The 11,869-nt window shown below is 38.4% G+C and overlaps 1 protein-coding gene across 2 annotated transcripts in view; it reads right to left on the reverse strand.

Moving 5' to 3' along the window:
* The window catches only part of Nipsnap (protein nipsnap), a 53,637-nt gene extending 41,964 nt beyond the window's left edge, over positions 1-11,673 (reverse strand). For both annotated transcript variants that reach the window (XM_068352841.1, XM_068352840.1), the window contains exons 1-3: positions 11,518-11,673; positions 5,567-5,746; positions 56-218 (exon numbers count right to left, since the gene is read on the reverse strand). In XM_068352841.1, coding sequence (XP_068208942.1) covers positions 56-218; positions 5,567-5,746; positions 11,518-11,576 — 402 coding nt within the window. In that variant the 5' untranslated portion in view covers positions 11,577-11,673. The remainder of the gene's footprint in view (positions 1-55; positions 219-5,566; positions 5,747-11,517) is intronic.
* Positions 11,674-11,869: the final 196 nt, after the last annotated feature.

Here is an 11,869-nt window from a genome sequence, read left to right on the forward strand (position 1 = left end):
CACATCACATTTTTTGCTAACCAAACACACTAAATACAAAAGTTGATCAACTTACAGTATCAGTATTGAAAGTTTTGTAAGCCTTATCAATATTTCCATAGCCTCCTGCATATTTCCACAAGTGAACGCATTGATCTTGGTCCCCGACACACACAGTCCATGACCCTTGAAGTTCCAAATTCATTGGTTTATCCTTAATTCCTTTGGCAAACTCTTCACTGGGAAAGACAAAATTTCTCACATTAATTTCATTTTGATACTAAAATTATCTATAATGCCAATTTTCTTATCTCAAGAGCAAAATGCTGAAATAAATAAAGTCAATATTTTGTAGCATGCAAACCAATGTTTATCCTGTATTCTTATCTATAAATCATGAAGCAAGATAAACCCCTAACAACCTGCTAAATAATATAACCATCCATCCATAGTTACCTTTGTCCTTATTCACCACTCTAGAATAAGTTCCACCTTTATACTGTATAGCTAATTCGAGATAATGGGAGGTAGGAGTGAAAGTCAAATTAATGCTCAAGGTTGTTTGAAATCCACACACTGTAGTATATCAAGGAAAGGAAGAAGGAATGAAGATAAAGTAGGACCCTAAAAACGGATGCATCTTGACTAAAACGAACATTTATGGTAATGCCTGTATTTTCTGAATGATGTATATTAGTAGTTGATCAAGTAAAAGATAAAAAAAACATGAAGTAAATCTATTACCATATACCTTATTCAAAATTGATAGCCCATGATAATTTCCACAGGAGACTGGCTACTAAAATGAATGGAGAACATAACCACTGATAATCTACAGTAGTTGTTTTTCTATATTACTTGTAAACCTTGTGGTGTTTAGTCTACATTAAGGGTTACACTGGGATCATTATCATCACTGTATTAGATTAACCAGACTGCTTAGTCAGTATTTTAAACTCCCATACAGTTAACCTAAAGATGATTTGCTCTAATTGGATGGTTAAAAATTTTAAATTTTTTTGAAAAGGTTAAAAGATTAACATCATTTCCTTAACCAATTTCTTTCCAAAGCCTGATGTTCAACCTTGGATGGAGTTTGGACATCCACATAAAATGCATTTGACTGAATGTTGACCTGCATTCTCTGCAACCAGGTAATGGGTCATGTAGGTTATCAACCAAATATATATGGGTCAAACAGATGAGATTAAACTGAGGACTTCATAATTACAGTACATGAACAAGACTTCCTTTTTCTTTTGAATAACAAGTACAGTGTAGTTATATCATTAAAATTCATTATCGACAGGTTTGTTATTACATAAAATCGCCATTTAAATATCAAAAGATGCAAGGTTTTAAGAATGGTAGATATTCACTTATGGGAATATTTACCTTTGTCTATATATCCCAGCATTTATCTCATAGCTTTATTAGCGCTTTCATTTCCCTATAAGCCCATAAGGGTGGGAATCCCACAAATTTCAATTACATCAGCTTCATTACAATCTATTCATTGAAAAAATTACAAATTTGTAGGTAATTTGTATTTTTCCCTAATACAAACCTGGAGTTATTTATTATGGATATTCTTTCGGCAAAGCTGGAAGGTAGCCAATTAGACTTTTGACTAGGGGTACTACTGTAGCCGCCTATATATATACTCACAGAAAGGTGATCTAGTCATTTTTTCTATTGCAGGCAGGACTTATTGGGGGACAGGTGATGATGGAACAATTTATATAAATTGTATACCAAATTAAGAAACTTTACGTTATCTATTATGGATGACTCACCCTTAAGCATAGTCATTGACCCATGTTTGTCTAGTACAGTATTAGACTGTAATCAAGGTAAGCCTTGCCACCTCGCTTATCCATACAAAAGGGAGAATGATAGCGGCCTGAGTAATACTGGATGCGAGATATAGCATATGAACATCTAGGTAAGAATGTTCTAAAAAGGAACCTTGCACATAAAAAAAAGACGTTTCCCAATGCCTACCTCACGGGAAGCATTGGGGACATATAAAAGTATATCAATATAAATTAAACCAGGTTACACAAGGGAAATGGTTACCACCTGCAGAAGTTGAAGCCAGCTTGCAGGGACCCATGGGGCTGTACTCCAAGAGGGGGAGAAGATGAAGAAGGGAAAATAGCCAGATATACTTTCATTCATCTCAGACCTAACCCGGATAACCAATGCCTTTAACCAACTGCTACTTGTCCAGCAAGGAGTCCAAGGTACTTTAAACCACTTGTTGTGCAGCCAGCACAGTACCTATAGAAAACGTATTGAGTCTCCTGTGGGTTACGTCTTGTAGATAGAGTGCTGTGAAGGTAGTTCGACACTTCTATACAGCCCCTTGTACAACTAGCAACAAAGAGAATTTGCATTTGAATGACAGGAGGATTTTCAGGATTGATAGCAAAATCATGAACAAGATCCTTATAAGCCTCCTTTGACTCTTCTAGGGTTAGCAAAGTGTGCCGAGCTTTTGGAGCAAGCTCCTGTTTTTTTTTTCTTTAGGTCTGACCTCAATTTAATCACTCACGTGAAAAGGAAGACTCAATGACTTGATATGACTCGGTGGATCCAGTCAGGAATGAGATCCTGATGAATTACCTTGACCCTAATAGGGGTAACAAAACGTGCTGTAATCTTGATGGCGAGCTAATGCTAAGCCCCAACTAAGGATAAGTCCTCTCATAACCTTGTATGAATACAGAAAGTTCCAACGACGAGGAAAGTATCTAATCCTTTCAATTTAAAGGCGAGACCTAAGGCTGAGAGGTAGCCTGTGACTGCCAAAACTGAGAGAAGGGCTTCTTCCCAAAGGTATATTAGGAACCCCGCTATCACTAGAATAGAGGCATCGAGGGGAGTGATACACCAGTTACAAAAACCCGACCACTTTTCCTGGAAGACTGAGGTGTCTTGTCTAGACATCATTTCCGCAACTCCTTGCATAAAAGCCTCTCTGAGAGAGGAGTTGTTGGACAGTTTCCAGGTGTGAAGTTGAAGCGAAGCTATAGCTATGTGAAAGAAGTTGGCATGTGGCTGTTTGAGTACATCGAGTCATGGAGGAAGTTCTCACGGAAGCTCCAGGAACCATTCTGTGTGATGCCATAGCGGGGCTATTGGAGTCATAGATAAGTTCTTGCTTATTTTGACTTGGTTGAGGACTTTCTCATCAGACAGAACGGGGGAAATGCGTACACATCTATGGTATCCCACCATTGTTAAAATGTATCTTGCCCGCGAACTTGGGGGTCTGGGACTGGGGAATAATAGAGCGGGGAGCCTGAAGTTTAGGGTTATTGTGAACAAGTCCACAGTCAGAGAAGCCCACAAAGTTAAGACTTTGTTGGCTACTAGACGATTCAAAGACACTCGGAGCCCACCATTCGAGTCGCTCTGCTCAGATTGTCTGCAAGAACTTTCGTTGCCAGGAATGACTCGAGTGGGTAGGGACACCTAGCTGTCTTCTGTCCATCTGAGTATTTCCACTGCTGGATAGTTCTTTAAGAGATCTACTGTATATGCTTGTATTCTTCTGATTGGGACCAAAGGACGGAGATGGATTGGTGCAGCATATGGGTCCCCCCCCACCTTCTTTTGATGCATCCGAAAAAGCCTTAGTTCCAGAGGGGGGGGGGGGGGGTTGAGAAGATTGGCCTCTTCCAGGAGGTCCTCATCTGCAACCCACCATCTGATGTCCGTCAGACCTTCTGACCTTAGTTGAACCAAGGTGACACACAAAATGTTATGCTGTACGCCTATTCACAATGCTGAGGCCAAGGCTCCTGAGGATACTTGGGGTTAGATCATATCAGATGGTCTTCCTGCCTTTTCTATTGAGGTCAGGGGTTGAGTGTGAGCGTTCTCTTCTTGCTGGAAACTCTTCTACTTACTTGGACATGACCCCTCGCAGAGGCCTCCACCTCTCATTATCCGATGTGAATGATCTATTCCTACTTGATCTATATGACAACTCCTGACAAGGTCAACTGGTAGGGGGGAACCCCGCTCATATCTAGTCATCCAGTTACCAGTCCTCATCCTATCCGAGACCAAGCAATGCTCACGTTCAATGCAGTGCCTGAAGGAAGTAATGGGACCTTCTAGAGAGTGCTCCTTCCTAATGAGAGGGGGATATTACCTCTCTTGCCCTCTCTGAAGACAAGGAAATTTGCATATCAGGGTGGAGAGCGGTGGTGTACCCTTTCCACCTCTCTGGCCTGTTGTTTTGTATTCTTCTTGGGAGAGTGCGAGGGTAGCCTAGTTTGGCGCATTAATCCTACCCCAGTGGTGTGTGAGGAAAGGCTGGCATGCTCCCACGTGATTGAGGGGATACTCTGGATTTCTTCCTGTTGTGTACTGGATATTCGGGGAATCGCAGAAAATCCAGAAACTCGTCTAGTTTGCCCGAGAAATTCTGATCGTAATCATCTTCTTGAAGCGACAAGCGACCCAGAGTCCGAACGTATTCCGCTTTCCCCCTCTTTCCGAGAAACAGATGCTTCTTCGCATTCTTGCTAGGTGACCTAGCCCTGAGAATGTCCACAGCATAGCCCGATGAGGCGGACCCGAGTGATGACGAGGAAGGGGACTCCTGTCTCTTCATCCACACACACAAGAGAATGGGTACCTCCAATGGACTGGTTTCCTCTGGTCCGCCATCCCTAATGAGGTCCAAAAAACATCTCCAAAGTTGGGGATTCTTTGAGGCTGAACATGGACCACACTAACTCCAGTACCTCCTTGCACTTAAAACAAAAGATGAGGCACGGATCACCTGAGAACAAAGCAAGCATCCCACCAACGACCGAAATCAACGTGTTACCTAACCTTGTGCTCCACTCACTAGTGCCAAAGGCTAGCATCCTTACACGAACCTTCTAAAGTTTTGTAGAGCGAGATACACACATGGAAAGAAAACCTGGAGACAAAGCAATTGGTTTAGCAGTCTCTGCTGCTATCCAAAAGGTGAATGATACTTCATCATCATCTTCCTTCCCCAACATAGTTTGTCCCTCGTTCCTCAGGGCAGTCGTCAAATTTTGGGAAAGTTGAGAATTAGGCCAATGCTGGCCCTGGCATGGGGTACAAGTCGAATGGGGGTCAACCTCCAGTCGAATGATGACAGTGCCACACCATTGACCATCATGGCCAGGGCACTTCTTCACCTCGTGTCGATACTCTATTCAATCACGAACAAGCAAACATATAACCAAAACACATACATGTAGACAATAAATAACCCTCTAAAAGTCTTCAGATTTTAAGAGCTTAATATGATAGCCTTGAAATTCCTACCAATAGGGGAAACATCAATTACTGAATGTAATGTTCCCTATGTCATTATTTTCCCTCTTAAATGGAAATCATTTGATAAACATTATATGTGGATTAATTTCTGGAAAATTCATCAACAATTCTTCAATTTGAAGAGATATTAACTGCAAATACCTACCTTTAAGATAACTACAAAACAGCACTAATACTGCAGGCTAACAATGTCAAACTCTGTTGATTACAAAAATTATTGCAGTTTCTATATATTTCCTTAAGAGATACTTACTAGTTTTTAAGGTAATCATCTGCACACCCAGGTTTGAGATTGTGTGTTTGCAACTCATATATGACTTCTTTATCTGATAACATCCTACTATGGGATTCCTTTGTCGGCTCTATTTTTCGCACGAGTAATTTGTTTAACCAGGTTTCCTTCTGTGGAATGCATCCTGTCGTCGTTATCCATCTGCAAAGAAAAATATTAAAGGGATGATAAAAACACGCTTGAAAAACTGACCATCAAAATATATTAACCCTTTTACCCCCAAAGGACGTACTGGTACGTTTCACAAAAGCCATCCCTTTACCCCCATGGACGTACCAGTACGTCCTTGCAAAAAAATGTAATAAATTTTTTTTTCATATTTTTGATAATTTTTTTGAGAAAATTCAGGCATTTTCCAAGAGAATGAGACCAACCTGACCTCTCTATGACAAAAATTAAGGCTGTTAGAGCAATTTAATAAAAATATACTGCTAAATGTGCTGGGGAAAAAATAACTCCCTGGGGGTTAAGGGTTGGAAATTTCCAAATAGCCTGGGGGTAAAAGGGTTAAACAGCAAAAGCCCGACTGTCTTGGAAAATTCCAGTTTAAAGAAAGTGAGGTTTCAACAACCTATCTTGGCCAGCTAGATTTCTTCTGTAAAAGTAATCATTTACGACTAACTTTTTTAATCTTAAATATTTTCATGCCATCCAAGTGGGGCGGCCCAATGTTAAAGATACTAACAACATTCAGAGTTCACTAGCATGAATGTGCAAGCTTATCAGTGGACACACCACTTAATCTGAAGAATTCATAAAGAGATAACCTAAATCCACTATTAAGAGCTAATTTTTCAAGCAAATGACAGCTGATTAAAACAATAAAACAGAGATCATTTGCAATTGACAACAAAGACCTATTAAAATAATGTTATCCCATAAATGGCACCATCTGATGAAAGTTTTGTGCATCCTATTGTATAGTAATAAGGAAACCTTTTGGTTCCCTTCAGGCCACAAATGCATTCCTGTAGTCTTTCCACAACTAGCTGTCCGTTCTATTCAATTATAACTTCCCTATTATCTTAAGTTTATGAACGTCTTTAGGCAAAATGTCTTAATAGGTTAGCTGAAAGTAATTATCCGTTTCCTAGTTTGCTATTTTGGTTTTCGTTAAGGCCTTGGAGCATGTTATGCCCTTCTTACTATCTCCAATGCTGTACAAAAATCCCTTGATTGTGGTCAGGAAGTTTGTAAGTTTGGCCTTGATTTTAGAGCTGCCTTTGACCGTGTTAATCATGAGGCCCTTGTTTCAAACTCAAAACAGTTGAGACTCGGTGTGTCGTTTCTTATCATCATTACAGGTATTGAATTTTTAAGGTAATAGATCTCAAAGAGTTGTTGATGGGCATCATAATGGGTATAGAAATGTGATATCTGGTGTTCCACAGGGTAGCGTTCTTGGCCCAATACTTGTCATACTATACACACACGACATGTGGTTTGGCCTAGAAAATAAGCTTGTTGCATATGCAGATGATGCTACTCTCTTTGCATCAATTCCATCTTATGAATGTAGATCTGGAGTTGCTGAATACCTTATTAGAGATCTAGCTAAAATTAGTGCATGGTGCAAATTATGGGGTATGAAGTTGAATCCTAACAAAACTCAAAGTAAGATTGTAAGTACTGTACGTCAAGGACAGTGGCTCCTCAACATACTTATCTCAGCATTGACAACGTTTAACTTTGTATGATTCTTTTAAAATTTTAGGTGTGATTCTTGACAGGAAATTTACTTTTGAGAAACACATTAGGTCTGCGTCTTCAACTGCACAAAAAACGGGCTTATTGAGGAAGTCTTTCAAGATTTATGGTGATCCATCTATTCTGAGGAAGTGTTTTAATTCTTTCACTTTACCTTGCTTGGAGTACTGTTCTCCTGTCTGGTCTTCAGCTGCTAATTCTAATCTCAATTTGTTGGAAAGGAACTTACGGTCCATTAAATTTCTTATTCCTGATCTAGATACTAATCTCTGGCCCTGTCGTTCAATTAGTTCACTATGCAGTAAGATTTTTTATAATTCTGACCATCCTTTACATTCAGATCTTCCCGGACAGTTCCATCATGTTCGGAATACTAGGTATGCAGTTAATTCTAATAGTCAGGCCTTCTCCAACATGAGGCTCAATACTACACAATATTTTACAAGTTTTATTCCAGCCATCACCAGATTGTGGTATGATCTTCCTAATCAGGTAGTTGAACCAGAACTTCAAAAGTTCAAACTCGCAGCAAATGTTTTTATGTTGAACAGACTTACATAAGTCCTTTTATAGTTTATATATCAAATATATGTTTTAATGTTGTTAATGCTTTTAAAATATTTTATTTTAATTTTTCATTACTTATATCATCTATTTATTTCCTTATTTCCTTTCCTCACTGGGCTATTTTTCCGTGTTGGACCCCTTGGGCTATAGCATTTTACTTTTCCAACTAGGGTTGTAGCTTAGCTAGTAATAATAATACTACAGTAATAATAATCTGGTCGCCAGCTTCTAATTCTCATCTTAATTTGTTGGACAGGAACTTATAGTCTATTAAATTTCTTATTCTTGATCTAGATATTAATCTTTGGCACCGTTGTTCAATTAGTTCATTATGTAAGTTGCATAAGATTTTTCATAATTCTGATCATCCTTTACACTCAAAGCTTCCCGGAAAGTTCCATCCTATTTGTAACACTAGGCATGCAGTTACTTCTAACACCCAGGGCTTCTCCATCATGAGGCTCATTACTACAAAATATTCTAGAAGTTTAATTCCAGCTGTGACCAAGTTGTGGATTGATCTTTCTACTTGGGTAATTGAATCGGTAGAACTTCAAACGTTCAAATTTGCAGCAAATGTTTTTATGTTGAACAGGCTGACATAAGTCTTTATAGTCTATACTGTATATTAATTTTCTGTTTTAATGTTAATTTTTTTTTAAATATTTTATTTTAATTTCTAATTACTTCTTATATCATTTATCGATTCCCTTGTTTCCTTTCCTTACTGGGCTATTTTTTTCCTGTTGAAGCCCTTGGGCTTATAGTATTTCCATCATATTCAATTGCCGACATAAAATGTAATGGTGGTCAAGTTGAAACTGAAGGGGAAGGTGCGAAAAAATGGCTGTTGTAGAACAACATCTGGGCACTAATGAAGAAGTGCTTGTAAGCTGTTAATTGGTTTAAAAAACCACCTGGCAAATACGTCATTGTAAACACACAGGAAGCTCTCCCAACCATGGGAAACAATGCATGCGCAATAAGTCCCCTTCAGTTTCTCAGTTGTAAACAATGGAATTAGAATGAAAAATATACTTCACATTTCAATAGACTGATACCCAAGTTATTATGCCCCACCCCCTATTAAACATATAAAGAAAAATACCAAACTAGCCAGCACTCGTCCATTTTTTTATAGCGAATTCCAGTTTCGCTAGTACAGTAAAGTATCATATATTTACTGGTTCCTATAATCAAAATATCTAGAAAAAATACACAATTCTTGACACTATGAAACATTATCGAATGTAAATATTAACTTGATTCTTTTAATTTTTCATTAAGTATTTGTTATTTCTGGTAATAGAGGTAACAGTTTATAGAATAATTACCATTACAAACCTCCTGAATAACTTATTATGTATATTTATGGGCATGTGGAATGCAACGAATGAATTTCCTATATTTCTTATTGAAAAAATTGTTAATAGGATATGAAGACCTGTGAGCTCATCCCCAGAACAAATTAAACTCCTCTAACAAGGCTTTACTATAGCCTACATACAGTATATTGCCAACTTGGGTAAATTAGAGTATGTTCTAGCAACATACAAAACCTTCGCAACACCATCGAGTGATTTCATAATTTTCTTTTATCTCCAAGAGCATTTACCTTGCTGTTCTACCTTCAAGATTACTTTAACTCTTCCATCATGTGCATCTACCATTTCCATTTGGGTTGTCCTCATCATTTCTTTCTTTATCTTTCAAGATTTTTTCCGCTTATATTTAATTAGGGCCTATACTGCGAGTCTTATATGAACTCCTTAATAAAGAAAAAATACTTAAAAGACCATTTCCTCAAAACTAAATTTTAGTAAAATCAGAAATGGTGTCTCCTTACTTTTAACAATTTTTTTTTTTTTTGTCAAAGATAAAAGAGTGAATTTTATTGCCTAAAATCTGGAAAACTATCTTTTTGAAAATTGAAAACTTACATATGAAAAATAGTCACAATTGAAAGTGTCTTATGTCCATTGATAAAATACGGTACATAGAAAGAAAAATATGAAAATTATCTCATTTTTAATTTTTGTATATAAAATTACCTTTCAAATGCATTTTAAATGGAAGAAATTATTTGAGAAACCAAAAATTAACAGTTAACAGGGGCCAGTCGCGCTTCTAAAGGATGAAGTAAACTAGGTTCGGTTAAACAACCTTCAGATACCAGTCCCCAAGTAATATTTATGTTTTACAAATATTTTCTAGATTGTTAACGATGACATACTTGATCAATTCATGTAGAGTATGTTGTCATCAATAATAATGAGCTGTTAATGCAACCCATATAAATTCAACAAAGCTAAATGTTAATCCTGAAAATACAAAGCAATAAGTTCAGTAAACTACCTAGCAGGATATCAATAATTTTACATAAAATGCCTTTATTTTATTTATCTGAGCATAACAATTTTCTATTATGGACATTTTTCATAACCTAATAACCAATAAGCATTGTGTAACCTAACCTAGCCAATTCACAAGTCCGGGAAGACTAATTTTCTTGAGTAAGTGACCCCGATATCCGTAATGATATTGACATAGGAGTGTATGTATGAGAGCATCCACCTGTATGTATGATGATGGATAACTTAGAATATGGCAGTGGAAGGGGGGTTGCAAAGAGACGTTAGCCTGCGCTTCCCCCCCCCCCCCATTAGATAAGTACGTTAGGACACAGCCTGTAGGTTAGGTTAGGAGGGAAGTTTAGGTTCGTTTATGTCCATTTCCTGCTGCTGCCTCCGATGCCTTAGATGACCGCGGAGGTAGCAGCAGTAGGGGATTCAGCATTATGAAGCTTCATCTGTGGTGGATAATGTGGGAGGGTGGGCTGTGACACCCTAGCAGTACCAGCTGAACTCGGTTGAGTCCCTTGTTAGGCTGGGAGGAACGTAGAGAGTAGAGGTCCCCTTTTTGTTTTTGTTTCTTTTTTGATGTCGGCTACCCCCCAAAATTGGGGGAAGTGCCACAGTATATGTATGTATATGTATGTCCATTTTCGGAGTGTATGATAGTGGCCACCTGTACATATGATGATGGCTAACTAAGAACTTGGCAGTGTAAGGGGCGTCGCAAAGAGACGTTAGCCCGCCCTTCTACACCCCCATTAGGTAAGTAGGTTAGGACACGGCTTGTAGGTTAGGTTAGGAGGGAAGTTTACATTCGTTAATGTCTATTTTCTACGTATACGGGAGAAACTGGTCGCTGATATTCAAAGGCTCTGAATAATCAGCTAATCAGCCAGACCCAATTATAGGCTACTTGTCGGCCAGGTGTGTCACCGTGCGATATACTTCATGATAAGACACGTGCCTATACCGGCCGTTTCAGCCAAAAAAAACGCCGGACAAAAATTTCAAATACGAATATATATGATACAGTTATATCCAGCTTTCATGGCATCTTAAATTACCGGTGAAACCACCATCATTAAATTTGACCTTGACGTTGACCTCACGGGTGGAAACAATTGTTTATATCCCGACGAAGTCGAAGCAGACGACAACCAAACAGCTGATTGAGAAAGGCCGACACAAACACAACCCCACGGATGAAAATACAATTTGAATGCAACGCTACAACAAGGAGAGAGATCTATTTTACACTTGCACATATTCATATAGTGCCCATACCTGGATTGTACGGCTTGATGAACAGCCGAACTCAATGAAATGGCTCTCTTTGATAACATAGTAATGGCCGCCACGACGGAACAACAGTGACGTCACTCCCATAATGCCCGAAGATAGCAAAAGGGAAGAACGTTGAGTCTCGTGAATTAGGTGAGCATTTGCTCTCATTAGTGGGGCGCGTTGGCAACAGGTAGCGCTGATCCGTCCGGTTAGTTTACTGTACATTTTGGACTTAATATCAATTATATTTGTCTCTTAATAATGATTGAAAAGGTACATATTTTTTTAGAAAAGCAATATTTAAAATATTATACTGTCATGAACTTAAATTCCAAGTCTTTCTGCTGCGTTC

This window comes from Palaemon carinicauda, chromosome 29 (assembly GCF_036898095.1).
Source record: "Palaemon carinicauda isolate YSFRI2023 chromosome 29, ASM3689809v2, whole genome shotgun sequence".
Taxonomy (NCBI): Eukaryota; Metazoa; Arthropoda; class Malacostraca; order Decapoda; family Palaemonidae; genus Palaemon; species Palaemon carinicauda.